Genomic DNA, 24,043 nt, shown 5'->3' with positions numbered 1-24,043 from the left:
ATGTTTGATATTTTTATTCATTTAGTTTTTTATATTGTCTTTAACGTATTGATTTAATTTAAAAAATTATTATGGAACTAAAAAAAACATGAACACACATTATGATTCAGATCTCTCTTTTTAAAAGTTAGACTCATACCCAAATATTATTAAGATCGACCCTGCATAAGGGGTGGCCTAACCGGTTCTTTTACGTTCGAGCCCCCGTTACCGAGCCTTGGGCTTCTGATATGACTTGAGCAGACGAGGTCAGGGCTCGGTCTCCATTCCATTTTAAACCAGAGCCTAATATCAAAAAAGTTTAGCTTACTTGTCTGTCAAATGCTTCTGAAACTACCAGCTTTGTACAAAATGATTTATTACGTCCCTTCAGTTTCTGCCAAAAAAAGGGTCATGATAGAGGGTGAATTAGGCAGGGTCTGGGCTTTATACCTCTTTATTTTATTTTTATTTTTTTTAGATAAATGGTGTTCTCCTTTTCCCATGCATACGACAAGATGATCAAGGCTGAGATGCTCAAGCTTCACAAGAAAAATAAGATGCATTTTTTCATTGATTTTGACCATAAACATGAATTAATATTTATTTATATTCATATTGTAGGAGAAATGGGCTCAAATAAATGAAGAAAGCATGAAACCAGTGAAAAAAGAAAAACTGGAAAAATGGGCATTTAGCTTCATTCATTCCTTAACCAAATTATTGCAACTAGCGCAAGAAGAAGAACTTATCAAAACGGTCAAGAAGGACTGAGTTGGGAACGAGATGTTACTGAACTCAGGACGGTTGGCCGAGCCGAGGACGTCGAGAGGGCGGGAGACACTTCGTACCTTGGGAGAGAAATTGAGAGAATGGTGAGGTTTGAGAATGAATGGAAGGTCATATTTATAGAAGTGCCTGGCAAAGGAGAACCGTCATATTTGTTAAGAATGGACGACTGGGATCGTACCTGTTAAATACCTCGGGATCCGTACCGCCGTTTGATCCTAGCCTACCAAAATCTTGTTAACAACTTGATCGGTCTGGATCTCCTCGTAACTAATGTTGAACCCGAGGACTTAAGGATCAATCAGACCGACCCACTGGTAAAAAGTTCAATACTTGTTTTAGACCACGGTGGGGGTACTACTGATGCCCCTAATATTTAAACGTGTTTGAGTCCTACTTTTTTTCGAGAACTTGGGCGTAACCCGTCGAGCACGTCTAATCAGAATCACAGGATTCGGTATCATCTCTAAACGAGCTCGACCGGACTTCTTGAGCACGGTGGGGAGCTCGACCGAGCCCTTGGGGCAGAGCTCGGCCCCTTGAGCAGAGCTTGGCCGAGCCCCTTGGGCAGAGCTCGGCCCCTTCGGCCGAGCTTGGGCCAAAGCTCGACTGAGCCTGGGTGCTCGGCGGAACCCCTGGGCGGAAGTCGACAGAGCCCTGATGCTCGACCGAACCTTTGGACAGAGCTCGGCTGAGCCCTGGAACTTGTTTGAGCTCCGAGCCCAACCGACGCCCGTGGCAGGGCTTTGGCAAGCAAAGGTGCTCGGTCGAGCCCCGCTCATCCGGACCCGGGGTGTATTTGGTACGGGGTCTGAGTAGTCTAAATATTTGCATACGAAAATCCACTATCTCGGGTTTTAGATATGAGGGAGTATGACATAAATCTCAGTAGTACATGCTGAAATCCAATCCCGAACTGAGTGTCCAGTTTTTATCGTAAGAACCTTGTTAAATGTCAAAGGCGTGAATGATCTTTAAATACGATAGAATCTCGCCGTATGATTAGATGCGTCAGCAAATCCAGCCCGGATTTGAAGGGATTGGAGAAGAGTTTTATTTTATAGGAAAACTTACCAAAGATAGACTTCGACACAGTAGGGTAAGTAGTCCTCTCAACCACTATAAATACCCAGGTATATTTCATTTTCAGGGCATTCAGACATTAGTTTTCGGGAACATCCCTTTACATATTACATATTCCCTTTTCTTTAAAAACCAAGATCCAACCATAAAGTCAGGGGGGCCACGCCAGAAAAATTCCTGGCACCCTCCAAATTATGCTCATCTGTGTAGAGTGGCAACGTTCCGTCTGCTCCGGTTCTAACATTGCCGATCCGAAGACCAAGCTCACCAGACCAGACCCAAGGAAAATTTGGTATCATCAATATTCATAATATAAGGTCGAATTGGATTGAAAGATTTGGACAAAATTTGGTATCATCAATATTCATAATATAAGGTTGAATTGGATTGAAAGATTTGGACTTAAAGTAATTGGAGGATTTGAAATGACTGTGTGTGAATTTGGACTTCAAAACCTAAACTAAAAAGCAATTTGGACTTGAAAACGTGAACTTACTTTTTAGTTGATCACTTTACTCACTAATGGATGTATAACAAGCACAATGGACCTACCCAACAATTAATAAACAAATCGTCTTTGGCCTTTATTCTCACACACATCACATATAGTGCCAATAATTTGGATACATAACACTGAAAATAAAAATAATAAAGCACAACCAGAGTTGGTTTACTCATCAAGGGCGGGAAAACAATTCGTCCTTGGCCTTTATTCTCACTTGTAACAAACCACACACAATGCAGTACCATATTCTCTGCATGCCACCCATAATATATATTTCACATATATATGTATACATACTTCCCAGCTAACGACGGAAGCTCCTAACCTGTCGCGGTGGTGGAACCCCATCTTCATCTTCTCCTCTGAGTTTAACGAGAGTATAGATGGCTGCTCCCGCCACAGCACCAAGTGTTGGCGCCACAAGATAAATCCATATCGACTTGTAATTCCCCGCAGCAACCGCTGGTCCTAAAGTTCTCACTGGATTCATTGAACCACCGCTAGATGGCCTGTAGGATGAATAAATGTCGTGCATAACAGTAAGTATTGATATATATCAATCAATGAGAATTAAGTTATAAATTTATGTTATAACGACTGAAACACACCACTGCAGATCATTGAATCTTTAGATATATATACACATCATTGAGTTACCCTAATTTATGTTACCTACCCAGCAACAAGGATGTTAAGCAAGACTGTAGCTCCAACTGCTATACCTGCCAGTTCTCCTACCTGTACATTCACCAAAATTTCATTGAATCAATGCTTGGAAGATATTTTATATTAAAATAGAGGAGGATAAAGATGGAGTACTCACGGCACGGGTATCAGTAGCAACTGCTGTTACCACAAAGAGTAGATTAAATGTAATGAGGAACTCTAGTGCAAAAGCCTGACCGTTGTTAACAGAAGGCACGGTGACACCTCCAGACATAAAAGGGTGGAATACGCCTTTGAGTGCAAATGACGCGCATATAGAACCTGATACCTGTGCGGCAATGTATGCAGGCACGTGTGCCCAGGGAAAGTGACGGAATACCGCAAATGCTATGGTGAGCGAGGGGTTCAGATGTGCTCCTGAGATGTGTCCAGTGGATAGGATTATTATCATCACTGCCAATCCTGCGCAGGCCGCATTTCCAAGCAGTGTTTCAACTCCATTATACTTTTGGTTCACAATTGGCCCAGCAGTTGCGGCAAATATCAGGATGAATGTCCCCACAAACTCTGCCCCTACCTACAAAAAAGACAGTAATATAGGAAAGGTCTCAGGGCTTTGCCTTACATTCATCAAAGGATAGATACTCCAAAGGCGGGAAATTCAATCGAAAATTTATTGAGAAGGATGCGTGCTCTCTGATGTGCAGATCATGTACATCATGTAAAACTATAAAACAGTAAAAAAATCTACATATCGATCAAATCAACTCACGAGTTTATGGATTCTCTCTATTGATCTACTAGCATCGATGCAAAGAAACATCTGAAAACTGATTGAGAAAAGCTCACAACTCGATTGAGAGAGAGAAAGTTAAGCTTATGAGGAAGCCTCAGAGCTCAAACAGAGTGACAAGATTCACCACTAATAGCTAGTTACATATTAAAATGTGTTTTGAGTCCCGAAAATGTGGTCATTAGAAGTCTCCATTAGATGAAAAGCATGATGGCCAAAATTTGCATGCTAAAGTGCGAAGGAAATGGATAGCGGTGGCAGCATTCAAAAGTTTTTGCTGCGTGCGCACGTAAGATCAAAAGAAATACTGCTTTCGGAGAAGGGGTACAGAAAATCTTAATTGGGCATAAACGAAGGATTCACGTGATACAGAAAAGCCACATAAAAAAAGGGACAAACACATATCAGATGTTGCTAAACTTAATAAAAATTTCTTAGAATAGAATCATCTGGCTATGATATGTACATTAAGCAGTAATTGCTTAACCGAAGTAAAAAAATTCTATCATACTTTTTTATTTCCATACTCACATGCAATTTCATATAATTTTGATAACCTGGAGGCATCTAAGGACAAGCAAATGTTGCCTCACTTCTATAAAAATATGCTACAAAGAAACTTAGAATTGAATTTCTGGCCCTAAGTGTTAGAGTAGAAGCCCATCAAGCCAAAAAATTGGTAAATCAGTTGAATATATCTTATATTAACTTTGATGAAATGTGAATTATGGTGAAGCTTAGAAGAAGAGAAGCAAATCTAATTAATCTGTCCTATGAGGATGAGTCTTTTTGAAAGTACTATACTTGCATTCGATGTTGAAATGTTGTTAATCCAATGAGCAGTGCCCTCCACCAGTAATAGAAGATCCATCAATACATAGTCAAAAGATCATAGCAGATGATTACAAGATTATCAACTTGTTTCACTTTGCAGGTTATGACCCACAGACATATCATGTAGAAGGTAGGGGTGATATATCATACCGTACCGAAAACTGTATATTGCATACTGAAATGAAAATTACAGCATATGAAAATTTTATACCGATACCGTACCGAAATTTTCGACATAATATGATATCGGTATATACCATTTTATGCCGAAAAATCCTTATATTTTTCAAATTTTATAAATTCATTGCTTAAAAATATTATATATTTTTAAATTTTATATATTGTTTCAGTATTCCTTTATATACCCAAATTTTCAAATTTCACACCGTTATCGTACCAAAAATTCCGGTACACCGAAATCTTCGATTTATCGAAAATTCGGTATTTTTTGGTACAATAATCTCAGTATATTGAAAATTCGGCATGTTTTCTCACTCCTAGTGAGAGCCTCCTAGTGAGAGCCTTGTGTGATGAAAGTAGATCAAAGTTGTGGACAAAAAGATGCATGCAACTTAGTTCTATATATCTGATAAAGGTTGTTTTTAATACCTTCTATGTAGTCCCACATGACTTTTGAAATTTATATAAAAGAATTAATGGGGAAAAATTACTATTTAAAACTGCTTAGTTCTTTAATAGATGGGACGAAAGCCTTGAAGTCTGAGCTGTAATAAGAATTCGATGGAGACAGTCAGATTTAAAATAAATGCATTGAGAAAAGGAACTACAAACAAAATTGACAGAACACACGGTAGATCTAGTACCAGCTTTCTTTTCCCTCTAGCAACTAATTAATTATTGGGGAAATTGCATATATCGCTCCTGTGAAATCTCGGGTTTGCTCATAACCCTCTATGAAAGTTTTTTTGAGTTAATAACCCCTGTGATTCCAGATCCATAGCATGTGCACCATTCCGGCTATGTTTTGTGATGCACGCGCTATTGGTTGCGAATATCCAAGTTTTTATATATAAAAAATGTCTAAACTACCGTTAAACAAGTGTTGCGAACTCTTCAATCACTCTTTATTGAACACTAGTTACTCTGCACACGATAAAGTGAAATTTAACAAATTATGCAGGTACTAAATTGATATTTGAATTAGTTGAAATAAAAAAATAAAAATAAAAGTATGTGTTGAAAGTGAAAAAAAAAAAACAAAACACAAAAGTGTAATATTAGTATCATATAAGGGTAAAATTGGAAGATTGCGTGTTTAAATTGAAAAAAAAAAAACAAAAAACAAAAGTTTAATATTAGTATCATATAAGGGTAAAATTGGAAGAAAAAGATGGTGTCATCTCTAGATAGTTATTATCATGTTCTCACACTTAATAATATAATATAGAAGTACAGATGGTAGAGATTTTAATTAAAACATGAATGCATTAACTTATATTTCCAATTAAGTTTATTTATATAATTACTTTAATTAATTTAAATATTAAAATTTATTTAAAAAATAATTAAACTTAAACTTAATTTAATATAATAATACAATTTACTATTAAAATATATTTAGCATATAACTAATATTGAGATAAAATAATTATGTATAATTTTCATAGTTGTTTAATTAAAAGTAGGTTGTTTTATTCAATTAAATATAGAATTATAAAACAAAATTAATTTAATTATTTATTTAAGTAGGGGCAATTTGTCATTTTTATTTTTTATTTGACTAAATTCTAAGTGTGCTACAAATCTAAAATGAAAGGGGGTAAATAACTCAAAAAACTTTCACAAAAAATTATCAACAAACTCGGGATTCCATAATATGATATAAGCAATTTCCCTTTGTCAAAATAACATTTAATTTCTTATATTTCAAAATATTTTGTACAGGAACAGGTCTCTAATGAGACGATCTCACAAATCTTTATCCGTGAGACAGATCAACCCTATCAATATTCACAGTCAGACACGGATTTTTTCCTTTATTATACAATACAGCAAGCAAACAAAAACCACACGTTAATGAAATCAGGAGTACATTTTTAGTCAAATTTTGCTTGTGTCGATCAGTAGGACCTGAAATTTTTAAATGCCCACTAAGAATATTATAGTACACGCTATACGTGGTGCTTCCAAATTAAAATTATCAGAACAATTTTAGTATTTTAAATAAATTATTTAACAAATTTTGACTCCAATTTTAAACAAAACAAGGCTTAGTATTTAAAATCAACTTGTTAAAAATAATTCATTATTTATTTTATATAATTAATAGTACTGGCGTCGACAGCTGGTGTCATGGTGCCTAGTTAGAATAGAGAGATGACTTCTTTTTTATTAAAAATAATAATTAAAAAAATAGAGTTGTACAAGAAAGGAAATCAAAGACGTGAAAACTATTATTTTTAAGAAGAAGAAAAAAAGGAAAAATAAATTATATTCATTTTAATTTTTTTTGAAAAGACTAAAACGGTCAAATAAAAAATAAATTATATTATTCCAACCCAAATAATGGATTGAAATTCTCGATATGTCAAATCATAACTTTATATTCTACAATTAAATGTTATCAATGGATAATATATATTAAATCATCTCGAAAAATGGACAAAAGAAATGGGGACATATTTCTATCAAACCTTGTCATCTACGTATCTGTTATTTATGTAAACAATTATTATTATTATTATTATTATTATTATTATTATTCATCGGTATGAACCGTGAATTTTCATCTCGTGACATCAATCACTTCAAATATTGCTATTACATATCTTATTTAAATAAAAAAATTTAGTTTATCAAAAAGATTCGATGGTGGATTTTGGAGGTATTTGACATCTTTCACAATTAATATAAACTTTTATAATATTTTTCAAGAAATTTGAAAATTAACATCTCAAATCTATAGATACAAACACGAAATTAGAACTTTTTACATCAAATAGAATTTGATTATAATTGGTATTTAAATTTGATGATATTCTCTCTTTATTATAATATTACATTTTTTAAAGTACTAAAATCCAAAAACACCCCAATCAAGTTACAAAAATACTCAATTTTTATATAATTAAAAAAAATATCATAAAAAACTATTTTGTAAATTTTAACTTCTATATAAATAACAACATACTGTAGCCACTTTCAAAAATCTTTTTATATTTCTAAAATTATTTATTCATATTTATCAATATTTTAAAATTTTGAAATAATTATATCATCTCTAATAAATTATCATTAAAAAAATAATTAATCTAACAAAAATTAAACCGATAATATAATTACTCTAATTGAATATGAATTAACACTACTATGTAACTTAAAATATCAGTATTTTTTAAAAAAAGATCTTATTTCAATGCAAAAACAAAAACAAAAAAACAAAAACAAAAACAAAAAAACTATAGATTTGAAATTTTACAAGATTCATAATTGCACCAATGAAAAACAAAGTTGAAGTACAGGTATTAGTCAGAAGCCGAACAGATCTACATCTACTCTGTCAATTTAATAGTTATTACTATCTCAGATAAACAGCACAAATTATTAATCAACCAACTAATTATATATAATCAAACAAACACAAAATAAATTAAACAGGAACAAATTGTAAAATCAAGGAAATTATTTTCTAAACTAGTTGTGTTAGCTGAGCAGGTAGATTTATGAATGAATTAGGCAAAAGAAAACCAGTAACAAACAGAACCCCACACAACACATTTAAGAGGGACAGACCTTTCGAGTGAGGGAGATGTCATTTGGAGAGAAGCCTGTGAGGCATGTGTGAGGCGTACCCCATGTTGGCGCATCCATAGGCAGGCACTTGCACCGAGGCATTGACTTCCGATCGTACGAAAGTGAATCCACCCGCAGCGAAGACATCAGCGGAGTCGGGGTACCCGGTGTAGCCGGAGCCGACATGGTTGGCGCTCCCTCCTCAAAGTCCGGCATCGGCAAAACCAATCCAAGTTCAGATTTTTTTTTTTTTACTTTTCTAATTTGTTGTTAAGAAGAAACTGACGTATAAATCGGACGAGGACACAGTTACATGATATGCAAGTTTTTATAAAGTTGTCGCTACGGGAGTTCCGGAATGGTACCCAGATCGGTAATGGTAGATCACTATCCGATCGATCAAAGAGATAGCAGAAACATGTATGCAAATCCTTTTTTTTTTTTTTACTTTTTTTTTTTTTTGGTTGGAAAAAGTGGCCGAGTGGATTGAATGGAAGATGACTGAAATTACATGATTTGCGGATTTTTATAAATGTGCAGCTACGGAATCAAGGAAAGAACTGGGATTCCCAGCTTGATAATATCACAAACAGTGTTGGAACGTTCGAGCGAAGCGATAATGGATCATAATTGCGTATGCAACAAAGAAGAACGGGAAATGGAATAGGAGTGGTTGGGTTGTTTTTTTCTTTTTTTTCAGCTTAAACTAGGCGCAATTGTATCCCGAGCAAGTATAGAAGAGATGCGAGTGTAGGGTGGAATATAAGGAGTAGAGGACAATGGCCAACCAGCCAATCAATTTCAATTAAATTATCAAGTATTTTTCGAAGATGAATTATTATATTTTTAAAAAGTCAAATGCCCAGCAAAGCTATATATTTTATTACATTTTACTTTTTTTTTATGATCGTCACTCTTGCCGCACCGCTATATTTTAATGTATTTTTGTGACAATTTTCTTTACTAAGAAATTCCAACACATGTGATCTTTTTTCTGTGTGAAGCGTAAGGAAAGCTACTGTGTCTAATAAAATAAAATCGTCAATTTAATGCACAGCGATCGAATTCCAGTTGATTCCAATATAGAGAAAAACTACCGTGTTTGGTTTTGTGTCAATGTTTTACAAGGATGTCATATATAGATTACGGATACCAATCGATGCAATACATACATGTGTTCCGTTAAATGAGTATTTTTGTGCGTAAGGATTATAAAAGAGAAAAAAAAAATCATATGATCTTGTCGTTTTGCGATTTTGGATCTCTATGTTTTCGAATTTCGATTTTAGTTTTCTATTTTTTGGTTTTTGGAATTGATACTCACGGAAAATTTGGGGTTCGATTCCTTCAAGTGTCACTAGTCCAGACGCATGTTTTGAAATTGCCATGAGCCTGAAATCACGAATAAGACCATTAGAAGGGGGCTAAGGATGGTGTCCAAGCGTAGCTCCTCCGACGTTCAAGTCAGAGACTGAGGATATAAGTGGAGAGCAACTGAAGATGCTGCTGAAAAATAATATAATGAATGAATCAACTGAACACTCAAACCTGATGTTTATAAAATGATACATGGGTCCTTGACGGGCCTTCCACCTTAGTTGGGGATGGGCAGAGCTCTAACACTCGGTTTGAGCCTAACCCTAGCGAGCTCATCTATGGGGTATCAAGAATATTAGTTTTTTTCTGACAAGACTTTATTCATATAAGAGCCACATTAGCACCATGTTCCGGAAAAAACTAAATATAAAAAAATAAAGATAGCGGCATTTTAGCCGCCCTTTTTTCATGGATAATGCTGAAATGTTAGAGTCATATCAACACCACGTCGGAAAAAAAAAATTAAAATTATCAAAAAAAAGAAGCAAATATATCAGAGTAAAAATAAAATTTGATAATATAAATGATCAAAATCGCAAAAACAAAAAAACACACGCATATTAACTGAAAATAAATTTTCCAGTTATAAATTTACTAGATTGAAAATGAGAAATACCGTATTTGTAAAATCAATTTGTTCGCAATTAAATATCTTTGAATACGTAGAATTTGTTATTAGGATACCCACATTCGTGGATTAATGGGTGTTAATAACGCCCATTAATGTTCATGCACCAATGTGGGCAAGAAAATTATTAATCCTCGCTGACATGGCAGCCAAGAAATTAATGAGAATGAACGGCGTTATTCCGGAATTTGCGACGGTTTTTCAAAAAACCGTCGCCAATTCAAAAGCGTCGCTACATTATTCGCCTACGACTCTTTTGAAAAATAGATACTACGTATCATATTTAACAAACTATAACGGCTAGTTTTTATATAATATTAAAAAATACAAACTATAACGGCTAGTTAAATAAAATAATAATAAAAAATCACTATAAATACAAATCAATTTCTTCAAATTTATTCATTCATCCAACACATTTCTACTCATCAACCACACTCAATATATATTCTCTACCATTCTCAAACTTCTATTTGTAGGTTCAATATTTATTTCTTTAATCCTTATTTGTATACAATGTCTCATTCTTCGAGCAGCTCGAGCTCGAGCTCCAACTGTTGTTTTTCATTATGTTCAACTGTTGTTTCCTATGTGTACGCTCTCAGTCAAATTTGTAATAAATTTTTAAATTTACATAAATGAAACTCGTAAAATAATAAATAAAGCTATTAAACCGTTGTTTTTTCATTTTTTAAATAATATTTTAAATAAAAAAGTCCAACTTTTTTTTCATTTCTTAATAATATTTTAATGAATATTGGAATTAAGTTATTTTTAAAATAATAATACTAATTATTTTTAGTAATATTTGTTGTAAAATTTTAGAAATATTAGAAAGAAATTGAAATAATTAAAAATAAAAAAAAAGTAAGTGGACAGTAGGGACCCACTAAATAATGAAAGTTGAAATTAAATGAATGTGGGTGTGTGTTAATAATGGGGAAGTGTTAATGTAATGAATATGTGGCTCGTGGACCCCATCATTTTTGATGAGATTGAGAATTATTAACATGGATTAATTTCGACGACTGCGGATGCCCTTAAAATGATAATAAAAAATTGCGGTTTAAGTCCTGTCTTAAAACTTAAAGCCAGCTTTTGATATTTTTTTAAATAAAAGTTGAGTGCATTTCCCATCTTTTGACTAATTCTTTGTATCACCGCCATTGGTTATGAACTATTAATTACGAAATATTTGGCGATGACCAGCGCCAATAAATAAATATATATGTGTGGACCGTACAGGCCGTAGACACTAGACGGGTAGAATCATAGGGATGGAGGTGAATTTAAAATTTATTTTTAGAAATTAAAAGAAAATATACTATGTATATTCATATATGTTAGGATGCATAAAAAAACAACAACAGACGACATATTAACATTACTCATAGTAATAATTTTAATATAAAAAGTAATATTTTTTTGTGAGTAACCCAAATATGTGATACGTCTCATAAAATTGATTCGTGAAACCGCTTTACAAAAATTTTGGTTTTAAAAAAATAAAAATAACTACTTTATTATAAATATATTATCTCAGTTCATGTTTGGATTCATGGATTTCAAATATATTCAAATGTTTTTTTTTATATTTAGAGAAGTAAAATCATAAATTTCAAATCTACATCTTACATATTTATATAATATTTCATGTTAACAAGAATGAATTTCAACTTCACTCAATAATTGTGTTTGTGGACGAAACCAAACAAATGAAGTTATGAAGACCAAAAAATACATTACAAATTTTGGAGGGCAAATGCCACGTCTAATATCTTAATCTATAAAAATTAAAAATATTATATTATTTGAAATTTATTATACTTTGTATTATCAATATATAAATAAAAAATATATAAATTTAATATTTAATATATTATTTTATTATAAACAATAAAACTAATCTAAATCTACTTATTTTAAATACATATCTCGACGTACACCACCCTCGTTCAATACAACGTAAAAACAAAAAATACGACCATCTGATTAATCTACAAGTTGGAACCAAAATAGAAAACAAAAATATCTTAATGTGTTGTCGGTTTTGGAGAGGTGTATGTCTTGTATGTATCTATCTATATTCGTGTGTCTAGTTCATTATTCATTAAATAAAATGTTAAAATAATTATATTAATATAATTCCAAACTGGACGCAATACAAGGGACCCTCCCCATACAAATAATTCGTTAAAGATAATAAATAAAGCGCATGCTTTTACGACTACGGCCCCCATCAAAGTCAACTTCTCCATCTCCGATTCATTTCAATAATTTAATTAAAAATAAATATAAACGTTTTACAAGGAAAATAAAATAAAAGCACTAAATTAAGCAATAATTTTGTCCTCGATGGTTGAGTTTAACCTACTCTTAAAATATTATCGAAAACTTACGTCCAAAAATCCATATTTATTCTTACTGTATGGTCTATAATTTTTAACAAATATTTTACACTAGAAACTTTGTGCGTCAAAGTATATAATAAATGAATAGGTCTAACTCTTGTGAGACGGTCTCACGAATCTTTATCTGTGAGGCGGATCAACCCTATCGATATTCACAATAAAAAATAATACTCTTAGCATAAAAAATAATATTATTTCATGAATGACCCAAATAAGAGACATGTCTCACAAAATATGACATGTGAGACTGTTTCACATAAGTTTTTGTCATAATAAATATAGCATATCATGATAGATAATATATCATAAAAATAAACAAAAGAAAAATTAAAAAAATTGAAAAATATACAAATAAAATAATTTCGTCTATATTATGTTTCACTCTTCACTAGTTTGACCATCGTGTTATAAAAATGAAGAGTTGACTTTGATTTCATATATTTACGAATATGAACGTTCCCTTGAAATTACAGTAAAAATTATAAATTTTATTTATAAAGATAATTAAACACAACCAATAAACTATAAGAAAACTAAAATAATAACCAACTTAAATTACAATACAATGAAAATTCACAAATGCTTAATCCACAGAAATTAAAATGGAAGTTAATTTAATATGTTAATTGTTAATTAATCCATAAATAAATAATAATTCTGAAAACTATCAAATTACCGAAATGGTAAAAAAAAATGAAACAACTAAAATATAATTGAGATTTTGATAAGAATAACCATGAATATCAATGAAAAAAATTCATGATTTAATCTCATTACACAAAATTGAATAAATGAAATATTTAATCAAATATTATATAAAGTTTAAATGAATCAAACCAATAATAAATAATAAGATGAGATGCAACACCACAGGTCCAAAAGACCACAACACAGTAAGTAATCTCAATTCTTAAATTATAGATATAATTATTCAATAACAAAACATTAAATGAAAACCGAACTTTTAATTAATAATTTTGATGTACGTTGGATGTATCACTAACGTGAAGGAATATATTATTTTGTTGTAAATCTCTCTTTTATTTTATTTTTAAAAAACTAAATGGGTTCTGGATTAGGTTTAAAAAATTCAGCAAGTCTGAGCTACATTATAAAGAACACTGTAAATCAAATATATGATTATTGGGTTGGACCCCTCATCTCAGCTCATAGTCATGTATCACTACTGGTCATCGGTCATATGTTGGTCTAGCATAAGTCGTACCACATACTCATGCAACATCACTCATAGAATATCTAATCCTCAGGTCCAGCATGAGTCGTAACACATACTCATGCAATATCACTTATAGAATATCTAACCCTTAGAAAGTAGGTTTTTCCCTTCCCCAACACTCAAACTCAGAACTTCCAGACTTAAGTCTCTAGATTTCTAAAGTGTTGATACCAATTGAGCTAGTTTTTTTTAACGACCATTGGGCCGTAGGCTGATCCAACATGAGCCTCAGCTCATTACACTCTAGTAATCTAGGTACTTAAGCTTGGAGTTCTTGAGTTCGAATGTTGGGGGAGACGAAAGAAACCAGTTTTCAGATGTGAGATATTCTATGAGTGACCGTGCATGGGCATGTGCTATGGCTCATGGTAGACTAACATACAGCCCATGATCAATAGTGGTGCATGGTATGAGCTGAGACTCGTGTTAGATCATCCTACGGTACATGGTCGTTACAGTCAGAGTGGACTGAAGCCCCTTCCTTGTGTCTGTCCCTGACAAGGATAATTGGATGCAATTTTAAAAATAATACTCTAAGGCATCACTTGGTTTATGAATGAGATAGTGAATGATAAATAATACTGGATCATAACGTAATATATTTGGATAAGATAATAATGCATAAAACCGATCCTTTGTAGAACTTGAGACAAGTACAAAAAAAATAAAAATTTACAATCAGTTAATATCTTACTATTTGGTGCGTAAGAAGCTAAGACTAGCCATCTCGATGCATGTGATGTACAGATACATTAATTATTAATTAGAAAAGTGGCGATATAAATATATATAACCCTTTTATTTTCGCTATATTGTTGGGGATCGAGGAAGAGTTTAGAGGAGGGGGTGAATGAACTCTTCTCCAATTTCTTCTTTTCTTTCTTGGATAAAGAAGGTGCTAAAATCTGTTAGAGATAGTAGCTTATCTTGTCGTGAATACTTCCAACAGATTACAATATTAAGTGCGGAAACAATCTGATGGAGTGAATGGAAATAGTAATATCAGTAGACAGTAGTTGTTTATGGAAGTTCGAAGATAAAGTCTTCTACGTCTCCCCTTCTTCTGTTTCCAGAAGGTATCACTAAAAAACTTTGGATTTTACAGTACAACTCTTGTACACACTCACTTCAGCAGGGCTTACCCTTTGCCTACTGAAACTCTTAGTTACTCAACACAGTGAAAATACGATACAACAAAGTTCTGAAAAGACTCTTTTCAGATTACAAACTCTTCTTGATAAAATATGAGTGCAGTGAATAATTGTGAAGAGTGTAAGAAACAGTAGCACAGAATGATCTCAATAGATCAGATATCTGCTATGAAGCGTGTGCTACTTTTCTTTATGTTGAACTCGAAGATATTAAGGATTCTCGTTTCGTGAAATACAGATTGATTTTGAGAGATGTTTCGCACTATCTTCTATATGGGTTTGTTCTATATATATAGGTGACTGAGTTCAACGTCTTTAATCAGGAACTGTCTTCTAACTTATGATAATCAGCATTATTACCGAAATAGGTTCCTGTAGAAAAGCTATAAAACAATCAGTCCTGTTTTATACTAAAATCGGCAAAGTGAATTAAATGTCTTCGTACAGTGATTAATGCTGCAATTAATACTTGTACTAGAAAAAGGTAACGGTAACATTTAAAGCTGATAACGTTAAGATGTCGAGTCTAATAAGGTCCCTTCTTCTGCTTCTGATTCTATATCCGTTTAGGTACTTCTTCTGATTTTCTCAGCTACTGATTCTGCTTTTTAGTTATCTGCTGTTTTAACGAGTGATCTACTGGTTTTGATTTTCATCGCCACAATAAATTTAGATCTAACAATTTTCCCCTTTGTGGTGATGCCAAAACCTAGATAATGTTAGAACGATAATAAAGATAAGATAAATGCAAAACATAAATATAAGAAAGCAGTAAGAGTTTTAGCACGAATTTTAATTATTGGTTTCAATATCCCTATAAATGATTTATTCATTCTGGTCATCTTGGTCTCTTTGTTTGACTGAGGATTCTGCGTTATCTCTGTTTCTCCTTTGTTCTTCTTCTGTTAGAACTCTTTCTCTTTGTTCTTCTTCTTCCCCCTTTTTGGCATCATGGGCAATGACCCGAGCAAGTAAGTCATCCATGCATCCAGACAAGTTTTGAATCCCATTCGTAACCATTTCCAGATAAAGGGCCTGAGTAGAAACTCGGTCATGAAGAGTAGTGAGAGATTGAGATTGGGAGTCAATCTTGGCATCCAAAGATTCCATGGTGTTAGAGAATGAGTGGATAAGTGCATCATGATCAGTGAGACGTTGCAAAATATCATTCTGACCAAGCACTAAGTTACCGTATCCTTTGGAAATTGTTTGTCTGAAGGCAATGGTTTCAGCATGCATCCTGTTCACAGATTCTGCCGTGTTGAAGATTTCCCTTGTAATGCGGTTTTGAAAGAACTTAGAACCCCTGACTTTTGCAGCATGTTCATGAGATAGCTTCCGAACTATATCGGAGAGATTGTTGAGATTATTCAGTAAAATATTTATCTCATGTTTGATAACGAATGGTTCTGGTGACGGAGTTCTTTCACGCATACGACGCTTCATTTCTTCAATTTGATCATCACGAGCAGTTCGGGCAATTGTGGATAATGCCAATGCAGTATAGGGTTGGGCTTCTGCTTGAGCAGAAGAAGTAGGAACGAGAGCAGTAGATAATGCAGTAGTGAGGCCTTCCTGACCAGCAGATTGTTCAGCAGCCACGGGTTCAACAGCAGCAGGTTCAAAAACAGTAGAAGGTGTAGGAAGTGTGCTTTCTGCTGGTTGAGCTACTGCCATGGTGTTCGATTGTTGATCAGGTTGAATTGAATCATTCAAAATCAGGACCATCTCCTCTTGATGTTCAGTAGAGAAAATCGCCAAATTCGGCAAGGAAGAAGACTGGTCAGCATGTGATTCTTCCTAAGTTGGTTCTGCTGGTTGGACAGTTGGGTTGCCGGAATCATCAGCTGGAAAGGTATCCGATACCGCAGGGGAGTCCCGAGTGATAGATTGAATGACTTCCTCTACTGAAGCCAATTCACGAACATATACAAGTGAAGAGGACGGAATAGGCACCTTGGAAAATGCAGGAGTACTGAAAACTATAGCTTCTGGAATAGCTATAGATTGTTCCTCAACTGACTGAATCTGAGCAAGATCCGGAATAAGGCCTATTGAATACGGTTCAGTCTCTCCAAACTTTTGTTCTTGAGCACTGAGTTGCTCATCCATCATTCTCAGACGTTCTGTCAGTACAAGGATCACTTCTTGATCGTGAGCAGCAGTTGGGATTAATGCATCAAAATTGGACTGAAGAGTCTTTAAGATTGAGTCCAGTTTGTTTCGTTTAATCTGCTCAACAATGAAGATCCAACGGCGCATCGCTTCAATCACATTCTCTGTCTTTGCAAGATCAAAGACTTTTAACTCATGACGTACTAGTCGTCCAAATGAACCCTTAGTTTTGAAAAAGGTGGGGGGATGAAATACCCTGACCTTGTGCCATTCATCAAAGAACTCCATTTTCTCATTTGCAAAATTTTCGATTTCTTCGAGATGAAGATCAACACCAGTCGAGACAGATGATTGAGTAGTCTGAAAATTTGGTTGTTCCACAAGTTTTTCTTTTCCCTTTTCTGAAATAGATACAGTCGGCACCGGTCGAAACGCAGAAGACCCTGCAGTAGATTCTTGAAAGACAATTCCAGACACGGGTCTAAAAGTTGACCCAGTAGATGTTGTTGGAATAACAACAGTAGTGGTTGGTGTAGATGCAGGGACAGTTGGTCGAGTAGAGGAAACAGCTTTTGGGAACACTTGTCTCAAAGGAACAGTTTCCAATTCAGAGATTGCTGCTGTCTTCTTGATCCGAAGAACAGTTCGAGCCTTCTTTTTGAGGGGAGTGGGTGGCTGAGAGGGTTTGGTAGGAGCAGCAGACTCCTCTGATACTGTTTTGTCAGAATCAGTAGAGATGACCACTCTCTTTCTTTTATCTTTCTTCTGAAGTGCCACAGTCTTAGTTTGATCATCGTCTTCTTCCTTTTTCATAGAAATAAACTCAGCCACAGTTGGCTTAGGTCGAAGAGCAAGCACGTTGGTAGCGTCTATCATAGTGACATATGATGCGTCCGATTCTGAAGTGAGGGCAAAACCAGCATCTTTTAGCATTGTGCTGATCTGAACAGCAAATCAAGTGCTTTTCCTTGAAATCATGTCTCTCATCATTCGAAACAAGAAATGACTTCAATCCATTTTAATTTCTGAAGTGATGGCAACCATCACTTGGACTTTCTCCTTAGTCAGTTTATCAAATGTGCCAGCTTTGACCAATAAGGCCTTTGCCACAATGTCAGCAAGCACTTGATACTCTATTTTGAGAAGCTTCTTGAAGCAAGATGGAGACAATTCTTCTCCAGAAGCTGAGAAGGTGCTGAGAGCAGTAGATATCTCTTGCTTAGAAATATCGGAGAGTTCAGAAGTACCTGAGCATGGGAGGAAGAAGGTTGATCCCAATAGTGCTGCATCAATGGAGATGGATGCGTCTCCTTGAGAGTGAATGATCTTTCCTTCATGAATAGTTGCCCTAGCATAGAAATCCAGAAGAGCAGTTTTGTATATAGTAGTAGGTGCTTCCAAGAATTTTCGGAGTCCTGATTTTTCTAGGGCTCGAAACATCTGCAGAAGATTCCCATCCTTGATGGTAAGGACAGAGGAGAAGTTAACCTGGTAAGCATTCAGGGTGTAAGCTCCGGCCATTTGTTTCCTTTAAAGAAAGTAACTTCAAAGAGATTGAGTAATCACGATTTCAAAAGAAAGCAGTAGTTAGAGAATAAGGTTCTGGAAACGTAAAAATGAATAGAAGAGACAAAGGCAGTTAATATTAAAAGAAAATTTACAGCCGTCATTGTAAACACAAGGACACGTGTCAATATGTTTATGGTTGAGTTATTATTATTATTTTTTTTTAAAAAAATTTAGAGCGTGTCAGATAGACTAATGATTTCAAATTTTGAAATTTAGTGATAAGAGCGGGCTGTCCAAGCGTTTACTTTTGAAATAATCAGAAGAGAAGTTGTCGTTTTATGATAACGTCTACTGGAAGTTTTAAAGTACTGAAATAATTGAGCACTTTGATAAAACCAGTAGACTTGTTGTTTTATCAAAAAGGACAGACATTCTATCTGTTTTCGGAAAAAGATATGAAAATCTTAGTCTGACTAAAAGACTGTTCCCCCTCGATAAATGCAACCAATAAATGCTGAGATGTGATATCTGAGGACAAGAGGGATGAATCTTTGTATTCGTGTAACCAAATTGCCGTCTCTTCAGCTTCGTGAGACTCTATATAAGTGCCTGCAAGTTTAGAGACTAATTCATTCAAGAGTTCTTTTATCAAACCAATACACATGATAGGTGCAAATGATATCTCGGAGTCTTCTCCAGAGTCAGAATCAGCAGAGGAATTCCAAAGACAATTTTCAGTCTCTAGTAAGCAGATGTTTGAAGACATCTTTTTCCAATACATTAGTTCTGACAAGACCCAAGCTTGCCAGAGTCTTACAAGACCCAAGCTTGCTGGAATCTTTTCGAAGAAGACCATCCTTTTCTTGCTGAAGTACTTTGCAACAAGAAAAGTACTTCAAGCTGCTGATATCAACAAATGTAGTAGATAAACTCAATGTAAAGCTTCTGGTTAAAGAAAATTTTGACATTTCTTATCTACTGCTTTTATTGAATAATAAAATAGTTTGAGTAAGAAAAGCTTAGTCTGGTAAATCAGAAGACGTTTCGGTTGACTTGAGACTTTTCACTTCTTCATCGTTTAATGTACTGAAATGGTTCCTTAATAAAATTTCAGTTGAAGTACATGGTGTCTCTTTATTTTTCTGCAAATAACTCAATGTCAACTGAATAATTGATAAATGATAAAAGAAATCCAGAAGGGAGTTTGTCGTCTTGTGATAGCTTCTAGTGGAAGATAAAGAGTGCCTTGTTTTATCAAAAAGAAAAATCGCCTTCTGTATCTGACATGAAATCAAGTATAGTCAGAGTAAAGTTTCCCCTAAATTAATGCAATAATTAAATAATAATTCTTGGTAATTGAGCCGTCGATAGCTTGACACAGAACACTTCACATTCTTTAAAGCAGTCATAATTACCTCGATCTTTGGTACCTGGTTTGTCATCTATAAATACAGGCATAGAGGTTAGCCATATAGTCACTTTTAAACAAAAAGAATATGGCAGGAAAGAATAGTTCTGATTTGGCTGAGGAGTTCATGAAGAAAGTGATAGCTGCAATGAAGGAGGCAATAGAGGACAAGGTGCTGGAGAAGGCACTTGCTACTTGGACTAAGGTCCAGGAGCTTCAGTCATCCTTTGAAGGTGGGCTGGTGTCTTCTACCAGGGAGCTGATAGCAATGGAGAAGTATTATCGACGTCTCCATAGTGCTGACAGCGCAGACGTCTTCTCTGAAGATGACGTCTACCTCCTCATGCTCTTAAAGGAGCAGAGGACTCTGAAAAAGATTGCTTTTTCAGAGGAGTTTCTGCGTACCTCCACCGGAGAGCTGACCACCTGGTTGGAAATCTGGAGAGAGTACGTTAAAAATGAAATAAAGAATGTACGCCCCCGCTTCTATTATTAATGAAGTTTTTATATTTTGTTTACTGATTGTCTCTTTCGCTCAGCCTTTATTTTCTGCAAACTAAAACTGAACAATCACAAGAAAAGATTAAGTCACAATATATCAATGGAATGAAGTTAACAGACAATTAATTTAAGTCTATCAATCCAAGTGTATTTCGAAAATAAGAAAACTTATTCTCAGGCAAAGGTTTCGTAAAGATATCTGCTGTTTGTTGATTAGTAGGGACATATTCCAGACGAATGTCCTTCTTCTGCACGTGATCTCTGATGAAATGATGTCTGATATCTATGTGCTTCGTTCTGGAATGAAGTACTGGATTTTGTGTAATTGCAATAGCACTGGTATTGTCACAGAAGATAGGTGATTCGGAGGCCTGAATTCCGTAGTCTTTTAATTGTTGTTGCATCCATAGTATTTGAGAACAGCAGCTTCCAGCAGCCAGATATTCTGCTTCTGCAGTAGATGTGGCTATAGAAGTCTGATTTTTACTAAACCAGGAGATCAGCCTATCACCAAGGAATTGACAGAAACCACTTGTGCTTTTCCTGTCTAATTTGAAACCTGCATAATCAACATCTGAATATCCAATAAGATTGAACGATGAATCATTAGGATACCATAAACCGACATTTTGAGTTCCTTTCAAGTACTTCAAAATACGTTTAGCAGCAATATAATGTGATTGTTTAGGGTTTGATTGAAATCTCGCACTAACACAAACATCAAACATAATATCTGGTCTACTGACAGTAAGATATAACAATGAGCCAATAAGACCACGATAGTGAGTTACCTCTACTGGAATTCCATTTTCATCTTTATCAAGTTTGATAGATGAGCTCATTGGAGTGGAAGCAGCAGAGCATGCTTCCATACCAAACTTTTTCAGAAGCTCCTTAGTATACTTGGCTTGATTAATGAAAATTCCAGTATCAAGTTGTTTGATCTGTAATCCTAGGAAGAATGTTAATTCTTCCATCATGCTCATTTCGAATTGATCCTGCATCAACTTAGCAAACTTTGCACATAGTTTGGGGTTAGTTGACTCAAAAATAATATCGTCAACGTAAATCTGCACTAATAGGATATGTTTATTTTTGATTAGAGTGAACAGAGTTTTGTCTATTCTCCCAATTGTAAAATAATGATTGACAAGAAATTATGATAGAGTATCATACCATGCTCTAGGTGCCTGTTTTAGACCATACAAGGCTTTGTGTAATTTGAATACATGATGAGGTAAGAAATGATCAATAAAACCTGGAGGTTGTTCGACCACGTCCATTTGATAGACTTTGAAATTTTTGAAAGCAGCAAAGGCCAAAAATATTCTAATAGCTTCAAGCCTTGCTACTGGTGCGTAGGTTTCATCATAGTCTATTCCTTCTTCTTGTCTAAAGCCTTGAGCCACCAGTCTTGCTTTATTTTTGATCACTCTGCCTTCTTCATTTAGTTTGTTTCTGAATACCCACCGGGTTCCAATGACAGCTTGGTGAGATGGTCTAGGTACTAGAAACCAAACTTCGTTTCTTTTGAATTGATTCAGCTCTTCTTGCATAGCTTCAATCCAACTATGATCCAGAAGGGCTTCTTCAATTTTCTTTGGTTCATCCTGAGAAATGAAAGCAGCGTGCAAATATTCATTAATCATTTGCCTTCTGGTTCTCAAAGGTGCTGCTGGATTTCCAATAACCAAAGAGGGAGGATGAGATTTTCTCCAAATAAAAGGGTTTAAAGGAATTTCTTCCTGGTTTGATATATTTGGATTGATCTCATCTGAACCAGTAGCAGGTTCTGGATTATTAGCTGCTGGTACTGGTATGTCTAATATTTGTATTTCTGGTTCTGCTAATGGAATGTCTGGTTTTGGATTTTGAACATCTTTTATACTGGCTTCTGTATCATCTTCACTATCCAGTTCCAAGTGAATTTTGTCTAACATGTTACTCAAATTTGACATATTAGATATTTCAGGAGTACTGCTGTCTTCGTCAAAGACAACATGAATCGATTCTTCAACAGTAAGAGTTCTATTATTGAAGATTCTGAAGGCTTTGCTCACAGCAGAGTAACCAAGGAAAAGTCCAGTATCTGATTTTGAATCAAATGCAGTTAAGTAGTTTTTGCCATTATTGAGCACAAAGCATTTGCAGCCAAAAACATGAAAATAAGATACATTAGGCTTACTCCCTTTCCATATCTCATAAAGAGTCTGGCTATGCCTTTTGTTGATCATTGTTCTGTTTTGCGTATAGCATGCAGTGTTGATTGCTTCTGCCCAGAAGCGCTGAGAGATGTCTGCATCTGCTAGCATTGTTCTAGCAGCTTCTTTGAGGGTTCTGTTTCTCCTTTCAGCTACTCCGTTTTGTTGAGGCGTTCTGGCAGCTGAATATTCATGATGAATCCTCTGTTCATCTAAGTACAGCTCAAGAATTCTGTTAGTGAACTCAGTACCCCGATCACTTCTGATTTTAATTATAGAAGAAGATTTTTCATTTTGAATCTTTTTCAGAAGCTTGATCAGGAGGCTACTGGTTTGATCTTTTCCAGCAAGAAATATTACCCAAGTGAATCTAGAAAAATCATCAATAACAACAAGGGTATATTTCATTCCCCCTAAGCTAATGATAGGGATTGGACCAAATAAGTCCATATGCAGTAATTCCAAACATCTTGAAGTTGATTTGCTTCCTTTGTTCTTGAAGCTGGATCTGACCTGTTTCCCAAGCTGACATGCAAAACAAACATGATTCTTAACAAATTTAATATCAGGCAAACCATCAACTAAATTCTGCCTTTTGAGATTATTGATTGATTTGAAATTCATATGATTCAATCTCTTGTGCTAGAGCCAATGTTTATCAGTAAGAGAGGCAACTAAACATGTAGGAGCATTAACATGATCTAAGTTCCAAGAAACTTTGTAAGTGTTGCCTTCTCTCTTTCCAGTTAACACAGTAGACTCAACAGAATCTTTAACTATGCATGTGTGCTTCTGAAAAATTACAGAATAACCATTATCACACAGTTGACTAATGCTGATTAAATTATAACAGAGATTCTCAACCAGTAGTACGTCATTGATAGTTATGTTACCATGGATAATCTTACCCTTACCCATGGTTTTACCTTTTGAGTTATCCCCAAACGTTATTTTTGGTCCAGTACAACTCATTACTTCTGAAAGTAGATTCTTCTGTCCAGTCATGTGTCTGGAACATCCACTGTCCAGATACCATGTGGAGCTGCTTACTTTAGCTTTCTTTACCTGTTCCTGCAAACACAAATTTTAGTATTTGGTACCCA

General features: G+C 34.6%; 1 protein-coding gene across 2 annotated transcripts; it reads right to left on the bottom strand.

Moving 5' to 3' along the window:
- Positions 1–2,410: 2,410 nt before the first annotated feature.
- On the bottom strand, positions 2,411–8,945 carry LOC142529296 (putative aquaporin NIP5-1). Of its 2 annotated transcripts, none has more exons than XM_075634798.1 (4): positions 8,403–8,945; positions 3,180–3,599; positions 3,033–3,094; positions 2,411–2,865 (listed from the first exon to the last, which is right to left on the bottom strand). In XM_075634798.1, the coding sequence occupies exons 1-4, from the start codon at positions 8,616–8,618 to the stop codon at positions 2,661–2,663; spliced, it is 903 nt and encodes a 300-aa protein (XP_075490913.1). In that variant the 5' UTR covers positions 8,619–8,945; the 3' UTR covers positions 2,411–2,660. The 2 variants fall into 2 exon arrangements, with proteins under 2 accessions (XP_075490913.1, XP_075490914.1); XM_075634799.1 differs by lacking the exon at positions 8,403–8,945 and adding an exon at positions 3,795–4,088.
- Between the last annotated feature and the right edge of the window lie 15,098 nt (positions 8,946–24,043).

The sequence above is a fragment of the Primulina tabacum genome, chromosome 16 (genome assembly GCF_025594145.1).
Source record: "Primulina tabacum isolate GXHZ01 chromosome 16, ASM2559414v2, whole genome shotgun sequence".
Classification (NCBI taxonomy): domain Eukaryota; kingdom Viridiplantae; phylum Streptophyta; class Magnoliopsida; order Lamiales; family Gesneriaceae; genus Primulina; species Primulina tabacum.
This window is presented reverse-complemented; position numbering and strand designations above follow the sequence as displayed.